The sequence below is a fragment of the Aphelocoma coerulescens genome, assembly GCF_041296385.1.
Source record: "Aphelocoma coerulescens isolate FSJ_1873_10779 chromosome W unlocalized genomic scaffold, UR_Acoe_1.0 ChrW_unloc_scaf_1, whole genome shotgun sequence".
NCBI classification, from domain to species: domain Eukaryota; kingdom Metazoa; phylum Chordata; class Aves; order Passeriformes; family Corvidae; genus Aphelocoma; species Aphelocoma coerulescens.
The window spans coordinates 17,871,311-17,892,124 of record NW_027184080.1 but is presented as its reverse complement, the minus strand read 5'-3'; the positions used below and the strand labels follow the sequence as shown (position 1 = coordinate 17,892,124).

At 43.2% G+C, this 20,814-nt stretch overlaps 1 protein-coding gene across 1 annotated transcript in view; it reads left to right on the top strand.

The window, feature by feature from the left end:
• Positions 1-2,688: 2,688 nt before the first annotated feature.
• The window catches only part of LOC138102765 (F-BAR domain only protein 2-like), a 257,438-nt gene continuing 239,312 nt past the window's right edge, over positions 2,689-20,814 (top strand). Inside the window, exon 1 of the mRNA XM_069000522.1 lies at positions 2,689-2,801. Within this exon, the coding sequence (XP_068856623.1) occupies positions 2,772-2,801 (30 nt within the window). The 5' untranslated portion in view covers positions 2,689-2,771. The remainder of the gene's footprint in view (positions 2,802-20,814) is intronic.

Here is a 20,814-nt window from a genome sequence, read left to right as displayed (position 1 = left end):
TGCAGGATGCCTTAAAGTTCAGGTCTAAGATTTTGCATTTCATTCTGATTTTTGTGGAAATCTGTTGTTTAACACCTGAGAATGGGTTTGGTACTTGTGTGATGGTAGATTGTTGCAGCACTGGAGTAGTTGCTGCACATCTTGATGTAGCAGTAGATAAAGGATTACTATATACCTTTGAAAATGTGGAAGAGGTGGACTTCTCTGAAATGTAGAAGTGAACCTGACTCTCCTTCCTTCAAAGGATAGTATCCGTCCATGTGAAAGGTATTTGGGAAAGCAATCCCAAAGTTTCAGCTCTGATAATGCAGCTTTTGTCTCATTGTTTGCCCTGGTGTATATCTTTACAGATAGCAACACAGACTGCAAAAAGTACTATAGTCATGTCTTCCATAAAGCTAAGATAATTATAATGCAGGCTGCTTACTTATGTCAAGAAAACAGATACATAATGTTCTTTTCAAAAAATGTAGTCCTATAGCATGTTGTTATTGTTTAAAATACACATGCTTACTCCTATTATCAAAAGAGAGAGATCCAGATCTAACAGTCTTGAGACTTTTAAAGAAGTTTTAACTATGAAAGGAGTCCAGAAGTTTTTTCTGTCTTGGCATTGGCAACTTAGCAAACTTTGCATATACTGAAACTTTGAGAGAATGTTGCTAGAAAGAAAGGAACTCCTAAAGTTACCATGGAGCTACAGGAAGTGGTGTACTAGAGGTATAGCCAGTTACCAGTGATTGTTATACCAATTAAGAATGATATTTTTCATCCTTCATGAACGTATCATTGGTAAAGATCATTGAAATTTCATAATGTAGAATGAGTCATGCTGACTTATATCAAGAATACTGATTTGGCTATCTTAAGTTTACCCTAATATTTTTTTGCCTAATGAACTTGTATAGTTCTGTAATTTTTTTAACTCCATTTTTCCTAACCATTTGACTTTCATGGAAATTTTTAAGCAACATAAATTTGACATAAGTTATGGATTCATCAGATTCGTCAGGATGACTTTAATGTTCTGCTATATGCCTTACCTAATATCTTGCAGCACAAAGGGCAAAGGACATCAGTATTAAGATGGGGGGTAGGGGAGATTCTCAAACCAGAACTGATAGAATTTCCCTTGAGGAGGAACCCAACATAGAATATGAGATTTTTTTTTAATCTTGGATAAAGCTTTGTGCTGACAAAATCATAAATAAAATTTTGATAAAGCACTTAACCACTGGTGTGCCTAGGATTGTGAGCTGCAGCCCCTTACATCATTACTTAGATCTGGACCTCTATTTTTAGTCAATAATGAAAAACTACTGCTGTCTTGAACAATTAATTATCTTCTTAAGGTAGAATAGGAACTCTTTGGGATCCCAGAAAGAGACCAGTAGTGCTGACTCTCTTATGAAGAATATCTAAAGATATTCTTACTGAAAAGCAGCAGTCCAGGTACAGACTGGCCACAGACAGCAATTCAGTGTATCTGTATTCCAGCAATCAATATGATCCAAATTGGCTAATAATCTACATCAAGCAAAAGAAGAGTCTGGAAAACTGAACTATCATTGAAGCAGATAAAGGTTTGAAGTAAACAGTTTCTTCAGACTCTTTGACTTTAGATGAACTGTATAGTTTTTAGGAGCCTGTCACTGAAACTGTAAAATACTGTAAGAGGAGGTACTGGAGACGGTAAGCTACACTTTGTTAATAAAGTGCCTAGTAGTCATCAAATGCCTTGAAAGATCTTATCGAATTGTAACTGAAAGTCGGGAATAAAACTCTCTAACACTCTAATTTCAGTATTAGAAAGTGGCATTAGTTTATTTTGGCGCCGGACATGCAGGGGATATCTCCTCCTATCACACATACCACAGCTATCTAACAGACTAGTTTATATCTATGTAACTAATACCTATTAATTACATTTTCTGAAACTCATACATATATGCTAAACATTCTCATGAATTCGTTTGCATATTTAAATCATTTCTCAGAGCTTATTTACATTAGAGTAGGGGTCTTTTGAGGGTCTCGGTCATTCAGGGAACATCCCATTCCTCAAATTATCCTTTTTCAGTCACAGGCCTCTAAACGTTTCTTCTCTTTGAATGCATCCCAGCAATGTGGCCTGGCCAAGATATACCTTCTTATCAGCATTGCTCAGGCCTACAGTCTTTAAGGCTAAGATAACCACTTGCAAATATTAATACAGGACTAAGCACTGTCAGTTAAAGCTAAAGGAATTCACAAGACTTAAACACTATTTGTTACAATTAAAGATTTTCACAACAATATGTCGATGAAAGATGCTTGGTTATGAAGCCACTTCAAACAGCATGAATCTATTCTCCTGGGTATCAAATAATTCATATGCATTCTAGCCTTCAGCATAGTCACTCCTTAGTGGTAACTGAATATTTTAGAGGGATTTTTACTCAAGATTTCTGTGTGCCTTATGCAAGTATATTCATACTTCTATAGAGATCAGAGTTTCTTCACTTCCGAGATAGCACTTCTAAACTGCAGTGGGGCCAATGCTCTGGGTATGCGGTAGCCGTTCCTCCACCCGGGGGAATGCGACACGCCTGCGCAGGAGCCACGGTGCCTGACGGCAGCTGAGCACATGCGCGGGACTGGGGGTCGCGAAGCTGTGTGGAAGGAGGCGGTTCCATCATAACGGGAAGGGTGGTGCGCCGTAGTGGCGCCTGTTGCTCTGTTGCGTCTCGGCGGCTGAGACTGGGCTCGCTCAGGGCCGTGGCGGCAGCGTGATGATGGCGTACTTCGTGGATAGCTTCTGGGTAGGGAAGTGCCGCGGGCCGGTTCCTCCGTGTCGCGAATCGGACAGGGAGGGCACGCTGCAGTGCAGCGCAGTGCAAAGCAGCCGGCATACTTTTCGCAGGAGCAACCTCGACTCTTACACGTCACCTTGGGGACTGGGCTTGGGCCTTACCGCGGGGAGTACGGTGGAGGGATGGGGGCTGCTGTTCTCTCCGCGGCCCTCTGTGCCTCCTTCGCCTGCCGCGCCTAGCCTCTCCTCGGCCAGGCTGGGCCGTGGGGGAAGCGCCCTGCCCTGCGCAGTGCTCGGGGGCCCATTAGGGAGAAACTATGGGGGAGAGGGTTTGCTGGTCCAAGGAGTGTGCAGATACTAGTGGGACAGCATTCGCTAGGGGGTCTTAACACTTGCAGCCACTGGTGCGTAGATGGGGCTTCTACTGCAGCCTGATCTCTCTTCGTTGTCTCCCATACAATGCAGTTGTTTGGGGGAACGGCATTAACCGTAACAACTTACACAGTTCTTTCATGTCAAAGCAAAACTGTGTCTCGGAACTTTATACTTCTGTACCGACGACTCAGTTCTATTTGCATGACAGAAAGTACAGTCTGAACAGCGGCCTGCTAGAGAAACTACACTTTCGAGTCTGTTTTAGAAACATAATTTGTCAGTAATTTCTGTGCAAATATTTATATTTTTAATTGGATAGTTATACATGGAGGGAAAATTTAAAATCTGGATTTGGATTATTGATCCTTGCACGGAATGAAACTTGTTTTCGTTGTGACTGTAGCTGGTTTGAAACATTAAAGTAAGTGTTCTTGTAAGTAATTTTCATTATATACAGCTAGGTTTTGTCATTTGTCATTCACACTCATACTGGTACAGTATTCATTATCTTTTACTGTTTTCTTAGCAGCACTTGGGAAATGTTACATAAGCTTTGACATAAATCTGATTTTTAAATTTTTTTTAAACTGGCTGGTGCAGGCACACTTGTTAATTGTGAATCTATTAAAATGCTTCAGGTCAACCAAAATAAACCACTTCTAAGCCAGTCAGTATAATTGTTTTAATTTTTGGAAGTTCTATATATAGCTGAGATTGGTCTCTCTGTAATGCTGTACATGGTAAGTCTGAAAATTCTGGGGTATAAAAATGTGTTTAAATTGGTTTTGATGAATTCTTTTTATCTTTTTAATTGCTGGTGTTACCTGTAGATTTTTGAGAAATGGTTGTGAGGAAGATTCTTTTCAAGTTCTTTTGTAACATGTGGCAGTGTCCAGGGTTAATAATTGTGAAGACACTCTAATAAGACACATTCTCATATGCACTTAAGTGATATGAGTGATAATGAAACTTGTCATGTTTCCACCTGGAGTTCCGTTCACATGTTTACACAGTGCTACTCTTCTGCTTGGCATACAGTTGGATGGTCTGTTTCAAGAGAGCTGTTGTGCAATATTTGCTCAGTCTCTTCCCTTTGTGTGTGTATTTAGCATGAGTTGGCAACTTTTCATCTTTTTGTTCAAAAGGAATATTTTAAATTATCTAGATATAGATAAAATATCTGTTCTTCATTGTCCCAGTTTGAGACAAATTTGGAGGAACATCCGAAATGAACGTCCTCTTGATGCCATGATGATTTTTTGCCTTTTCTTTTATACCCCTTTTATATACCTTTTTATAGCTTTTGTATTCTTAGTGTTTTTTAGCCTACATTCTTAAACTTATTTGTCAAGCTAGTAGACTAAACATCTTAGAAGCCTTGTAGTTAGGGATCAGAAAGCCCCAGACACCAAGGTCCTCTCCAGAACACATTTTGTAAACTGATAGGAACATCCAGGGGGAAGGTTCCTCGGGGAGGGGGGCTCACTCGAGCCTCTCATCGGGGAATCTTTGCTAGATATGCTAATTAGTAAGACCTATAATGTTATACCCGATCTATTGTGTGTGTGCATTGTGGTGTGCATTTCACCGCATTCTGCCTAGAGGTGGTGCGCCTAAGGATCCTTAAAATAAATATAGAGGTAAAATCCCTTTTTCCCTTCTAACCGTGTTTGATTCTTGATTTTAAGACCAAAAAAAGGCATCACTGATAGAAGGCAGGTTGCAGCCACCCCTCCCCCACCAGGTTCGGAAAGGATTTTCCTCGGAGGAAAGTGGAAAAAAACCTATTTATTTAACAAGTAAAGTGCACGCAGGCACGGGAAAAAAAGAATAATGCTAAATAATAAAACCTCTTGCTGTGGAGAGAACCTAGGTAGACTTCAGAGTCCTTTGTGAGTGTGGCTTTCTCCTCTCTGGAGCTGGGGTTTGGCGTGGGCCCCTCCGGGCCAACGGTGTAAGGCATCCCAATGATGTTCTGGTGTTGCTGAACAGTCCAGAAGAGAAGAAGAAGAAGCCAAAGTCCCAGGGAAAAACTCTCTCCTGAGAAAAGGAGCTGAGAGCTGGCTAAAAGCAGGAAGGTGCTTTCTCCACTCTGCCGCCGCAGGAAGACAGAGGAGTGTATATCTCTGTCCTTGAATACAAAACTGCTCGGGTTTTTTTTTTCTTTCTCTCGGACCCAGCTTAAAGACACTGAAAGGCACAGGATTCATCTCTGGCATAGGGCAGACGATAGGGAATACAGTATCATACAGTCACCCCAGGACATTCATATGCATAGAATTTCTCTGGAGATTATTTTTATTTAAATTATTGAAGCTGGAAGAAGAAAATTGAAATTGCCAGATTGCCTTTGTGTTCAAACTTCTCAAAACTTTCAAAACTGAAGATATGTTGCCAGTATAAACATCAGGTGACTATTTTTTTTTAATTTTTGATGCTCTCAATTTTATGTAGCTCTTTCAGACACTTGGTCATTGAAAATTACTGTTAGCTAGCTTTCAAAAATATAACACCATAATATTAATCAGAGAAATATTTTCATGTATGCAGGGTCCATTAAGTAATTGCTTAGGTGAAAAGTATGAAACACGTGTTTCTTATTTGAAACTGCAGCAAGCAGCAACAGTTTTAAACAAAATGACAGTGATATTTATCAGAGCATCTAAAATGAGTTTAAATTTACCTGGAGTTAGATGAATGAAGTTGACAATACAAATGAACAAACAATAATGACTAGTATATGTTTTTCTACATTTGTGGGTAAAGAGAAGATTGGTTTTGGTTAATATTTGAAGCTTTCATTTTAGAATCACAGGAATGTACACCCAGTTTCTATTGATCTGTTGCACTAAAATTTGCAAATAATTATTAAATAGGGTATCTTTTGAGCAGCATAAATCAAATCTTGTAGTTGTTGAAAAGTTGTACCTAGTTGCAACAAATACTTTATTTCACCTATATGAGGGAGTTGTGCATATTGATGCAACTCTGGAACGACTCTAGAATTTTCTTGATACAGACAAACTTTTTCTGCCAAAAGAACTTCTATGCCATTATCACTTATCTGTATTAGTATTCTTGCATGCATGATCTGTTGGCCAGGGGTGTGTGTATTTTTTTTTCATTCTGCTATCTGACAGAATAGTATGGGTAGTACTTTTAAGTGTAAATCTAGCTGTAGGGCAGCTTCTCTGGAGCTGACCAAAACAAGAGTCAAAGGATACAAATTTTTCAATTCTCACCCCACAAATTGAAGCAAGTAACTATTTCCCACATTCATTCTTTTCTAGGCTTTTTCTATTTGGAGATTATCTAACAAGAAGGGATGGGTTTTTTGGTCATATTTCATTGATACATCATGTTTGCTGTAGGCAGTTGTAAGGTTTAACTAGGGTTTGGAATCTTAATTTGGAGATGATCCAGTTTTCATTTTATTACAATTTGAAGTAAATTAGGAACTTAAACTTTTTATGGTTGATTGCCACTTCCAAATGTTGCAGTTGGAATATTTGTCTGCCTGTTTCCTGAAGAATAAGTTGTGGGCTTGGTAGGTTATTTTAAAAAGAGGATTAAGCAGGTTATGACTTAAATTATTTATAATCAAAAGTATATATTTTTTCTCAGTCTGATTTATTCAGTGTAATGTGCTTATATGGTCATGTTTGAAGGGTTGAATAAATATGATTGTGAATGTTTAACCACTGCTAATGCACATTATAAAAGCATAGGTCAAAATTATGGTAATTCACTTATTATCAAATGTTTCTTTACTTGCTGAACTGTCTGAACTTCTCTCATCAAGCTTTTGCAGTTTGACCAAAGACCAAGGGCCACAAACCTGATCAGAGAGCTGGAGCACCTCTGTTATGGACACAGGCTGAGAGTTGGGGCTGTTCAGCCTGGAGAAGAGAAGGCTCTGGGGAGACCTTAGAGCACTTTTCAGTGCCTAAAGGGGCTCCAAAAGAGCTGGAGAGGGACTTTTCACAAAGGCCTGGAGTGACAGAACAAGGGGGAATGGCTTCACACTGACAGAGGGGCAGGGTTAGATTAGCTATTAGGAAGAAATCCTTTACTGTGAGTGTGGTGAGGCCCTGGCACAGGTTGCGCAGAGAAGCTGCAGATCCCCCATCCCTGGAAGTGTTCAAAGCCAGGTTGGATGGGGCCCTGAGCAACCTGGTCTAATGGAAGATGTTCCTGCCCATGGCAAGGAGTTGGAACTAGATCATCTCCAAGGTCCCTTTCAACCCAAACAGCTATGTGATTTAATGAAAATAAAAATGTGTTTGAGAACTGCATGTTCCTTTTATTGTTTCATCTACTCTGTTTTTTCTGTGCAATCAGTATTTGCAGCTGTCCTCTTCTTGCTTCTCACACTAGCTCAATAAGTAGTATGTATCTAACCACTCATGGGACTTATAGAATCACCTTAATAGTTGAGAAACAGTTGTTTACATTGGGTAAAAAGAGGGTGCTATAATAGAGAGTATTAGCTTTTTACACTAAAAGATGTTAATGTTGAATGGTTTTGGTCTCAAGTACACTGAGCTTCCACTTAGACAATTAAATTAGAAACACGGGGAATAAATACTGCTACAGATGGCCCAGAAATTTCTGGCTATTTTACCAAATATATGTTTTAAATTCAGAATCATCTTTTATATGCAACACAAACTTATTCTTATAATTTTCCAAAATATTTTAAGTAGTTTAGTAAAACAGAGTTTCTGTAATCTGTTTCCTGTTATGTAGAAGTTGTGGAAATGCTGAACTCTGACTTCACAGTTGCTGACAGGGTTACTTTCATTTCCATAAGAAGATTATTGCAGCTAGTTCTCAATGAAGGAAAATAGAAGGACTGTCTTCCCCCTTTTTCCATGACAATTTATTTTGTATGCCAAGTTGGTCAGTAATGCCTCATTGTAGGTTTATGTGAGTGAAGTGTTTACTTGTATTTGAAATTGTTTCCTCTTATGATTTGTTGTCAGGAGATGTCTCTATTTACGGAAGAGCTCTCTTATAGCAGTGTAAAAGGGGAAACCTCAATAGGAACACTAGCTTCTGAAGAGAGTTTTGTTAGCTCTAGGGAAAAAGGAGAAAGCTGCTAATGAACTTCAAAGTAATTATATGGAACCTATATGGGGAAGGAACTGCTTATCTTTTGCATTTTCACACAGTTTTACAGTTGTTTTCTGTTGAGTAATGATGAGATCATCCTCAACAGATGTCATTTTCATCCTGAAATGACATCCAGAATGGTCTTTCAAACTGATGTGGACATCTGTTGTATATAACCTGATATTATAAATTATAAAAGAGATTCCTCTTTCTCTAAGATCCAACTTCTAGAAGGATCTGCATGTGACTTCTCTGTGTGTCTGTCATAGCAGTGGATAGTAACTGCTTCTGAATGGGAGTGGAAGGTCTCATCTCTGCTATCTGCTGCATTTATTGTTAAGAAAATTTCACAACTGGCTTGTGCAGACTGAGGAGAGAGGCTAGCATGGAAAGTATAGAATTGCAAGAGTAAATATTCATGTGCATGAGGTGTCCCATTCAGATTGGGGCACCCTGAATACAGTTTTACACAGAGTTCTTATACCTTTCAAGTGTTTAGGTACATTACGATTACAATTCGACCAATCACTACTTAACATGCTACTGTTTTGCAAAGCAACTCCAATTATATGGCATTATCATCTACCTGCTTCTTTCTTGATCTAGAAGTCCCTGGAGTTGGTCTACTACAGTTACTTATCTCTGATGCCAGATAAGGGGAGGGTTTCATAGAGGTGTCAGAGGGGCTGGGATTGCTGTCATGATCTGGGTAGTCCAGGGGCTACCCTTTATTCTTGATGGTGGGGGCTGTCATCCTCCTCCTTGCAATGAGCTGAGGCCTTTTAGTCATGCTTACTTACCTGTGACTATGCAGTATACAATGTTAACTATATATATATCTTAAGAAAGTTCATACAATTTCATCCTATAAAGATTAATTGGTGCAATAGTTTGGGAAATTTTTCCTAATATTATTTATTTTTAAGTATGATGGTACTGGACTTTTTGTGATCCCAGCTATTACTGTTGCTATCAGGAAGAAGCAGATAAAACAAGTAACGAAGAAAAGTTAGCTAGACATAAAACTTGCATGTACAGAATTTCATACAATGTGTATAGGGAGGGGTAGTGTCAAGGAAAAACAACCAAAATGGAAACAATGGTGATGGCTGATGTACATGTAAATGATAGATTACTTGTTTTTTGTAACTTAAACTACCTTTTTTCCTCTTAGCTGCAGCATGCATCTGTCTTTATCCTAAATAGAGTCTTAACTCTGCTGCTCAGTGTATGAATTGTTTGAGCTACTCTTCATGAAATTAACTACTAAAAGATGTAGTTGTGGATAGGCCATATGGCAGAAAAATGTATGCTCTCTACACTGAGATACCATACTTTGACATAGCTACACATGTTTCCAAACATGAGCAGAAGATATTGTAATTTATAGAATTTTCATCAGGTTAATCATCAGTACTCCTGATCATATAACTTGTAAATAATTGAACGGTTTTGAAATCTAGATGTTTGTACTCATAGGTGGAGCCTGATATTGGTAAGGTAGGTTGCACTTGTGTCTTGGTTCCAGCCAGGAAAGGATTAATTTTTGCAGTAGCCAGGAGGGGCATGGCCAGGACCCTGAGGTTATTCCATACCATCTCATGTCATTGCCAAGGGTTGGAGGGAAGGGAGTCTCTTCTAGTCCTGGCGGTGTGGCTGCAGTCAGGTCAGGTCGGGCTCTGTGGTAAGCATTTTGCATGTGAATCACTCTCTTTTGTACACTTTGGTTTATATTGTTACTGTTAATTTTTTTTCTCATTGCTGTTTCCATTAAATTGTTCTTAACCCATGCTCTTTACCTTTTGTGCCTCCAATTCTCCTCTTCAGCCACCTGCAGGGGAGGGAGCAAGTAGCAGCTTAGTTTGGAGAGTCTCAGTGGGAGCACTAAATTGGGGAGTACCGTTCCTAAACCACGACAACTTGGCATATTTACAATGTAAAATGTCTTTTAGCTTTGCTAAGATTGAGCCACATAAGCCCTCAAATCTGGGAGTCTGTTTTGGACTTGCTGATTTGTTTAAAGCTTAATATGTTTTTCACATAGCTTATAGCCTCTGATAACTGTTGATAATGTATAAAAAGGTGTGGCTTTCAGGGGACTTCTTTAATTGAGGAAAGTATCTGGTTTCTTTCTTTCTTGTGCTTTCCGCTATTCAATGTGAAGTCAAGAACAAGCATAGGACTGATTTGAAAACTTCATTTAAGTGGAAAAAATTGTTTGTTTGCAGTACTCTTCAGTTACTGTGTCTGTATGGCATCACATTTGTTATCATTAACTATTCCAAATGCTTTACTGACCTGTTGTGATTAGACTGGTACTTGAAATAGTAAGACTACATTTAAAAAAAATTGCATTTCCTACTAGTTGGTGTTCTTATCATTCTTTTATTTTTCAAACATATAAAAGCCTTGCTCTGTAGATAGTTGTTACAAACGAGTGTTTGAGATCGCTTAAAAAATCATCGGCAAGTGTCGCGGTGCTATTAGATGATAAAGTGCAGTGACCTTCCCAAAAGTGCCTCTAAGGAAGAAGCCGCTCGGTGCAGCCAGCACACTTGCCCACCCACGTACACACACACACTGGATAGCTAGCAAAACAGTCCAACGATGAATGAGCAGGAAGGGTCTTCGCATGGGGTTCTACAGGAGAGATTTAATGCATCCGCACTTGTGCCAGGTTCCAGAGAAGTCCGGGGAGAGCAAATGGGGGGTCCAGGGTAAGGGAACCAACAGAGAAACTCTGAGGGCATATCAGGTAACAAGGAGTGTAGCAGCCAACGGAGCCAACCAGGGAAGCAGAACTGGGGTACATTAACATAACAGAACAGAGCATTCTGGGGGAAGCTTTTTCAGTCACCATAAGCTGGAAAGGAACCTAGGACTTATCCCACTGTAGGACTCCTTTCATTCCTTGTCCAGCAGGCCCACTGGCCTCCACAGGAAAGGGTATCAGAAAAAGCCAGATTTAATATTAAGTGACAGCATGACAAAGTTTGTTGGCAAGATTCGCTCTATTACTTACAAGACAGTTAAGGCACACCAAGGAAAACCAAGCAACAACCAAACCAAATAAAATCCAGGCAATCAAAACAGAAACTAATCGAGAACTATCTAGGGTGTGTGTGTGTGACAAAAGGATAGTGAGAGCAAGGATAAAAAGGAATGTAGCCTAAAAGCCTAACAGCACTCAAAGTTAACAGTACTTTAACTTACCTTATACCTTAAGCCTAACAATTCACCAAAGAAACAACACTTAACTTATATCTAACTTAACTTATAACTTAATTTATAACTTCACCTTAACAATCTAACAGAGGAATAACATTTAACAGCATTTAACAGCATTTAACCTAACTTATAACTTCGAAGTTATACTTAGCAAAAGAATAACACTTAGCATTTAAGTAAGTTTAAGTCACAAGCTTACTTGAAGGCCTAACACTTCTATATCCATGGTACTTAAACATCTAAGAAAGCAGCATTTCTCCCAGATTTGCTATAGTATATGTGTATGTGCATGCACACAGACACAGTCAGTGCAAGCAAGGTACCTGTGAAAATTTCCCCTCTGAGGTCAGTGAAATACTCACTTCGGATGTTTTTGCATCTCCCGATGGGCAAAGGGTCAGGCCTTGAGGGTGTCAGCCCAGGACTCGTCGTTGTTTGACAATCCTCCAAGTATATCCAACTTGAGAGTTTGCTGGCTCTGAGAGGCATCCCACTCAGAGGGAGCTTGCTGGTTACAGTCCACTGCGGTCCAGGAGAGCTCAAAGGGTCTCATTTTGGACCACTGTTTATAGGGTCGCAAGAGAGTGGGCTTTAGTCATAACAATGCTTCATCCTGGCCACAGTTTGGGTTGGCACTTTCAAAGAAAGTGTGAAACCAGGAATGTTATGCCATTCAGGCAAGAAAAATATTTTCCAAGGCTGGTCATAAGGAAAACAGGAGCTCATTAGACAGCAGCAGTTCCTGGGAGCAGTCAGTGTTTCTGATAAGCTTGGGAAGAGCTGAGCCCAGGTACTGTTTTTTTGAGGCCAAGGCCTAACGAGCATTTTTCAGATCGCAGTGCAGCCTGGAAAGGTGTGTGGGGGAAATGCACGACCACCACACACTACCCCATGACTAAAGTCAACTTCTCTTGCTCCACAGAGTGGCGGTGTGGTCACCTCTCTGTGCCTATAAATAGAGATTTAATTATGCTCCAATTATAAAGTGAGGGAAAATTTCAATCAGGTTACCTTTTTATGACTTCCTTGAATGTGATGGAACAATATATTTGCGAGGAGGTTTGTATGATAGTGTTACCTGTCTAGCTAATATCCACACTCTAACATAAAGGACAATATTTAGCAATGAGCATAATAAGACAAAAATCAGCAAGATTACAATAGGATGCAATATTAGATCTAGAATCCCTCTTGTGGTTAGTGACCACTTGAACAAAATGTCCCGCCAGTGATGTTCTCCATCTCTTATTACTCTCTCCAAGACATGGTATATTTGTTCTGTATCATGATGAACTGTGATTAGAGCTCTGTGTCCATCACTTCACACATTCTAGTAGTCAACACAGGTCATTGTGCTGCAGTGATCTGGATCACTGGTCTTTATTTGCTAGCTTTATTTTTCAGCTGTATAATTTCCCTGATCAGGTGTGCCTTATGGCTGCACAAACAATTTTTTCCAGAACAAAAAGAACAAATTATTTGAGTTGTGCCTGACCAAATCTTTCACTGGAGATGTAGAGCTGCCATTGTAAAAAGTCCAAGATTCTGTTTCTCATCCTTTTTTCCCTTCTAACATGAACGTGCATGCAATTTTCCTGAGGGTGTGCTTCTGTGTCTAGTAGCAGCAGTGTTATGGATCTGAAGCTTTTGGAAGCCAGGAGGGAAATGGATAGTTTGACAGGAAAACTCATATAGTAGCAGTGTTGTTATGCTGTTCCTTGCCTCACTTTCCTTTAATTTATTGTTGCTTTCTTCTGTTCAGAGGGAAGGTCACCATGGTACCAGAGATGATAAACTGGCTGAATTTATTAATCCGTTTTTACGGCAGTGTCTTAGTTTTAATTGTAAGATATGCCTTACTGATGGGAAAGTGTTTTATGTTTTGAAATTAAACTTAAGACTAGACAAAGGGAAGTTACCTATGAGAAGGAAAAAGTTAATGATTTTTACCAGTTTTTCAAAAAACAGAAATATCCATGAAGTATGCAGAATTGGGGAGGTGGGAATTTAAGTTGATGGGAAATAATGAAAAATATGAAGGAATGACAAGGGAATGCAGTATTAAGTATGTGTTTAATAAGATGGGAAGTGAAATAATACAAGACCTGTAGAAATCTAGAAAATAAATGGCTTTAAATATAGTCTAGAAATATGTAATCAAAGAGTTGTCATTCACAGGGTGGTAGTGGATGCTAAGGTGATTTTAGTTTGTTTTACATATAAGGGATTGAAGGCAACTATCAGCAACTGGTAAAAAGCGGAATGTTGGGGTTTTAGGAGTTCTCCTTCTGTTTTCTTTTTCTCTTGAAGAATTTTCCCCATACATGTTGCCAGGGGGACAAATTACTGGGTGCTTAAGAAAAACAAAAGACCTGGCCACAAGGGAAGGGGTCCATCTGGCTACTCTCTTTCACCTGGGCTTGTGGGCTGTTAGTTCCTGGCGTTTTGATGGAGAGAGAGGCTGGAAGGAATTCGTCAGCACGGCAGGCTTCTGCTTTTTTGGCTGCCTTCCTTCTACCGGAGAAACCCCGGGATTCCCAAGCCCACCTTTCCCTGCCCCTCTGGGAGCCAGGCTGCAGCAGCCCTGCCCCCGCCATTGTTTCGAGCCTTGGCTACTCTGTAGCCCTGCACGCATGTCCTTCCTGCTGAGACCTCCGGGGGTTCCCACCGCAGCTCTGGAGTTTAATCCATCTTGTCTGCCACCTGGGATTTGTGCTTGTCCCTGCTGTTCCAGCCTGCTGTTCCCGAGAGTCCAGCCAGACACCGGGATCGGCTGCCCTGGGGGTTTGTGAAGCCTTTGTTCCATCTCTTCCCGGGATCCCAAGCTGCCATTGCTGCGTGCTCCCCGAGCTTGCTCCAGAGCGCCCTCTGCAGCCACGGGGGAACCATCACACCTGCCCTGCTCACCAGGAGCCGCCAGTGCCCCTGCCGGCTGCAACAGTAACTGCACCAAAGGGGAAAGGGCCTGACAGCTGAGACGGCTGGCACTGGGTTTGTGGTTCTGTTTGCTGTTACTGCCATAGTTATTGTTGTTTGTTTGACTTGTTATACACATATATATATGTAATAGTAAAGAACTGTTATTCCTATTCCTCATATCTTTGCCTGAAAGCCCCTTAATTTCAAAATTATGTTAATTTGGAGGGAAGGGGGTTGCTTTTATTTTTTTTTCATTTCAAGGGAGACTCCTGCCTTCCTTGGCAGACACCTGTCTTTCAAACCAAGTGTCTTGTGGTGACTTGATGTTGTATTCCCTATCGCTTCACTATGCCCAGAAATTAGTATATATGCCTTTCTATGCCTTTAAACTGAGCCTGAGAGGGGAGAGAGAAAAGTGTACTTTTTCAAAGTAGTTTGTTTTCATGTTCTGAGTACACAGAGATAAAACCTGTCTGCTTCTGCAGAGCAAGGGTGGGGAAGCAGCCTGCTTGCTTTCCAGCCAGCTTTCAGCCAGTTTTTCAGCTCCTTTTCCTCCAGAGAGTTGAAGTTTTGTTTTCCTGGGACTTAGTTTTTTTCCCTTCTCTGCTGGACTGTTTCAACATCAGAATACATTGGGAGGAATTTCCACTGAGGCCTTGGCCCTGGAGGGGGGCCCAGCACCCCGTTCCAGCTCCAAGGAGGGGGAGAGAGAGACTACGGAAGGACTCTGAAATTTTCCCAGGTTTTTCTCTACACAGCGAGAGGTTATAGTATTTAGCATTATTATTCTTTTCCTGTGTGTTTGTTAAATAAATAGTTTTTATCTCTTTCACTTTCCTTCGAGGAAAATTCAATTTTTCCCAAACCTGGTGGGGGAGGTATGGTTGTAACCTGCCTTCTCTCAGAGGATATATTTCTAAATTTGGCCAAACTGGCACACCAAGACAGATATTGGTGCCCAATGTGAGGCCTGAGGGCACCAAGCGAAAGGGGTGAAAAAGGAATAACAGTTCCTGGATAACTTAATTTTGTGTGCTGGATATAGGAACCTTGCTAGGCAGCACTATGGGGTCTAGTTTACCCTGGTTCGGGTGGCAGGTGGTCGTGGCTATATTCTTCCCCTTTGCAGCTCCTTACCTAAACATGGGTCCTCTGACTAAGGCTACCATTGCTGTTATCCAGTTTGCACTATGGGTCGAGAAGGTGAGGAATTCATGGGCTTTTAACTTCCTCCGGAATGTGGGCACATGGATAAAGGGCTATCACACACTAAGTGCATGTTTTTGGGGTTATGTTAAAAATGGTACCTTCTGTGAGGAAATGATACCAGGGGAAGTTTTCTCCCAACCCCTTAACTAGTTCTTCGGGCCCACCCCACCAACTTACAAAGGATTTAGATTTCCCCTGGATACTAACCAAGTGATGCTGATAGGCCTACTCTAGCACTCAGAGATAAGTTGAGATTGACTTGGATAACTACCCAGACACCAGCCCCAGAGATTAGAGATCCTACCCCAGAGCCTGATCCTGCCCACAACCTGACACGGCCCCAGACACTAGAGATCCTGCCCCACAGCCTGACCCTGCCCCACAGCCTGATACTGCCCAACAGCCTACCTCAGAAATTAACTACCCAGATTTAGTGGGGGCACTGGTGAAGGAGGTGCACGAGATGTGTCAGGTGCTGAGGGAATATACCTCCCCAGCTAGTGGGAAATCCTCTCCCTGCCCCAAAGGGGGAGAGTCTGATGGTGCAGCAGCAGAACCCACGGATGTTACAACCATCCAGGCTCCAGCTGAACCACAAGGGCAATCACAGCCAGCAGCAGTCGCCCCTGTGCAAAGGAGGAAGTATAAGACCAAATCAGTACAACCAGTTAATGATGATGGGGAACCAGGGCCCTCACAACCAGCAGGAGAGTCAGAACCTGAAATCATCACTGAGTTCCTGTCGTACGACAGTCTCTGTAATATGCAAAAAGACACTGTGTGGTTGTGGCATGAGGCTTATACAACCTGGTTACTTCGGGTTTGGGACCTTATGGGTACAAGTGTGCAACTGGATAGTGGTGAGGCAAGGTATTTGGGATCCTTGACCCAGGACCCGGGTGTGGATCAGATATTTGTGAGGGAGCCAGGGCCTCTTTCTCTCTGGGAGTGGCTTTTAATGAGTGTGAGAGTAAGGTTCGTTCACAAAGAGAGAATGCAGGAGTACCATCATAGAATGCAATGGAAGACACTTGAGGAAGGGATCCAACATTAGAGGTACTCTTTGGGAGGGATGGACAGCATGATAATGACCCCGACAAGGTCAAGTGCACTGGGCAGATGTGGAACCTGGCAAAGCTAGGGCCACAGCAATACACCATCTTCATTGCAACAATTAATCCAGAGGACAACTGAGAAACAGTGGGTTCTGTTGCCAACAAGCTCAGAAATTATGAGAGTATGGTCAATGGCCTGCTGAGAGCTCATGTCTCTGCTGTGGTTAAGGACCTCAAAGAGGAATTTAAAGAAGAGATTAGGGGGGTGAAGGAGGAGATGAGGAAGATCAGTGTGGCACCAGTGCGAGTCACAGGCCCCCAAGTCAGAGCCCGTCGTCCCCCGGCTAGAGAGAGATCGTACACCCCACAAGCTGAGCTGTGTTTTTTTCTGTGCGACCATGGGGAAGACATGAGAAGGTGGGATGGGAAACCCACCTCTGTCCTGACAGCACAGGTGCGTGAACTCAAGGAGGGAGACACTAACAGAAGGGGTTCCACTAAGGTGAAAGTAGCCTCAGCCACCCGTGACTGAGCTTCCAGGTATTACAGAAGGGAGGATGATATGTCGGATCCCCTTGAAGGGACTTCGAGCATGTATGCCCAGGGAAAGAATGATAACCAGGACTAGAGGGGCCCTGCCTCTAGCCAGGAAGAGGCACGGAAGAACCAGGTTTTTTGGATGGTGTGTATCCGATGGCCTGGCACATCAGAGCCACAGAAATATGATGCGTTTGTTGATACTGGGGCACAGTGTACTTTAATGCCATCGGGACATGTGGGGGCAGAACCTGTTTCTATCGCTGGGGTGACTGGGGGATCACAGCAGTTGACCCTGTTGGAAGCCGAGGTGAGCCTGACTGGGAAGGAGTGGCAAAAGCATCCAATTGTGGCTGGCCCAGAGGCCCCGTGTATTCTGGGCATAGACTTCCTCTGGAACGGCTATTACAAAGACCCAAAGGGACTCAGGTGGGTGTTTGGAATAGCTGCTGTGGAGGCAGAAGGCATTAGGCAATTGAGCACCCTGCCTGGACTATCAGAGAATTCTTCTGCAGTTGGGCTCCTGAAAGTGGAAGAGCAACGAGCGCTACTTGCCATCTTGACAGTGCACCGCCGGCAGTATCGGACAAATTGAGATGCTGTGATCCCCATCCACAAGATGATCCGCGAGCTAGAGAGCCAAGGGGTGGTCAGCAAGATCCAGTCACCCTTCAACAACCCCATTTGGCCTGTGCACAAGTCAGATGGGAAATGGAGATTGACTGTGGACTATTGTGGCTTGAATGAAGTGACTCCACCACTGAGTGCTGTTGTGCCAGACATGTTGGAGCTCCAGTATGAGCTGGAATCCAAAGCAACGAAAGTGGTACACCACTATTGACATTGCTTACGCCTTTTTCTCCATTCCTCTGGCAGCAGAGTGCAGGCCTCAGTTTGCCTTCACCTGGAGGGGCGTGCAGTACACCTGGAACCGACTGCCCCAGGGGTGGAAGCACAGTCCCACCATTTGCCATGGACTGATCCAGAGTGCACTGGAAAAGGGTGAGGCTCCAGAACATCTGCAGTATACTGATGACATCATCGTGTGGGGGAACACAGCAATGGAGGTATTTTAGAAAGGCGTGAAAATCATCCAGATTGTCCTGGAAGCTGGCTTTGCCATCAAGAAGAGCAAAGTCAAGGGACCTGCCTGGGAGATCCAGTTCCTGGGAGTAAAGTGGCAAGATGGATGGCGTCAGATTCCCACTGAGGTCATCAATAAGATTACTGCGATGTCTCCACCTACCAACAAGAAGGAAACACAAGCTTTCCTAGGCGCCATAGTCTTTTGGAAGATGCATATTCCTGAGTACAGCAGATTGTGAGCCCTCTCTACCTAGTTACCCGAAAGAAGAACGATTTCCACTGGGGCCCTGAACAGCAGCAAACCTTCGCCCAGATCAAGCAGGAAATCGCTCACACCGTAGCCCTTGGTCCAGTTAGGGCAGGACCAGAGGTGAAGAACGTGCTCTACTCTGCAGCCGGGAACAATGGTCTGTCCTGGAGCCTTTGGCAGAAGGTGCCTGGTGTGACTTGGGGTCGACCTCTGGGATTCTGGTGCCGAAGCTACAGAGGGTCCGAAGCCAACTACACTCCCACAGAGGAGGAAATCTTGGCCGCCTTTGAAGGAGTCCAAGCTGCCTCAGAAGTAATTGGCACTGAAGCATAGCTGCTTCTGGCACCCTGACTACCGGTGCTGGGGTGGATGTTCAAGGGAAAGGTTCCTTACACACATCACGCCACCAATGCTACTTGGAGCAAATGGATTGTTCTCACCACGCAGTGCGCCTGTGTTGGAAACCCAAGTTGCCCTGGGATCTTGGAAATAATTACGAACTGGCCGGAAGGTGAGACTTTTGGGTTATCTTCTGAAGAAGAAGAGCGGCAGGTGACACGTGCTGAAGAAGCCCCACCATATAACGAGCTACCGGAGAGTGAAAGACAACACACCCTCTTCACTGATGGTTCCTGCCGAATTGTAGGCGCTAGCCGGAAATGGAAAGCCGCTGTATGGAGCCCCACACAACGAGTTGCACAGGCTACTGAAGGAGAAGGTGGATCAAGCCAATTTGCTGAACTCAAAGCCGTTCAATTAGCTCTGGACATAGCTGAAAGAGAGAAGTGGCCAAAGCTCTACCTCTACACTGATTCATGGATGGTAGCCAATGCTCTGTGGGGTTGGCTGGAAAGGTGGAAGAAGGCCAACTGGCAGCGTTGAGGAAAAGCAATTTGGGCTGCTGATGAGTGGAAAGGCATTGCCACTCGGGTAGAGAAGCTACCTGTGAAAGTCCGCCATGTAGATGCTCATGTCCCCAGGAGTCGGGCTAATGAAGAACATCGTAACAACAAACAGGTAGATCAGGCTGCAAAGATAGAGGTGTCCCAGATAGACTTGGATTGGCAACATGAAGGAGAGTTGTTCTTATCTTGATGGGCCCATGATGCCTCAGGCCATCAGGGCAGAGATGCCACCTATAGATGGGCACGAGACCGAGGGGTGGATCTAACCATGGACAGTATCTCCCAGGTTATCCATGATTGTGAGACATGTGCTGCGATCAAGCAGGCCAAGCGGGTGAAGCCCCTGTGGTGTGGGGGGCGGTGGTCCAAATACAAGTATGGGGAGGCCTGGCAGATTGATTACATCACACTGCCTCAAACACACCAAGGCAAGCGCTATGTGCTTACAATGGTAGAAGCCACCACAGGATGGCTGGAGATCTATCCTGTGCCTCACGCTACTGCCCGTAACACTATCCTGGGCCTTGAAAAGTGTCATGGGTTAGCTAGCATAGTCTCGGAAGTGATGTTCTCGCAAAGGAGTGCTTACGGCTTCCCCCATGACCTGATAGAACCTATCAGCTGGCCAGTTTGAATATGGACAATTCTTTAAGCCACTTAATATTGTGACCACCTCTGTGATACACACTTAAGAATAGACAACCCCCCCCCCCAGCTCTCTCTCTCATTTCCGGTGCTGGGACAGGTGGCTGCGGGCCCTGTGCGGGGGCAGTGGGCCCGGCCCAGGCCCTGCTCGGGCCAGGCCAGGCCAAACCATGGCCATCCTGGAGCCGGTGGGCCCTGTTCCACCCGCGGAACCCCCCCCCCCCCCACTGCCTTGCTGTGGGCAGCCGGAGCGGCTTGGCTCTCCCCACTCTCCACTGCGATAAGCCACATTCCAACTGCAAGGCCTAGGTGAAATTAACCCTTTTAGTGCTGTGAAGAGCTGAAAACATGAGGGAAGAGAAAGAGGAGATGCTTAAAGATGAAATTCTGTTGTGAAGCTATGATATATCAGAGTATCCCGTTGTAATTTCATGAAGATATGGGGGGTGGAGTGTTCAACTTGTAAGCAAAAGCACCTGTGCTGAGATAGGCAGATGCTGACGCAGCTGTAATTTCATGAGAAGTTTGGACAGGGAGAGATAGAAGCAATGAGGACTTTTGCTCCAAACGGGAAAGGAGAAACCTCAGTTCCTAGAGATGCTCCCAGAGATAGTCCTAAAGATGAAGATGAGGAAGACCCTTTGCTCCCAGGGAAGGAGAAGGGCCTCTGTTCTTAGAGATTAAATGCTTTCAGAGATG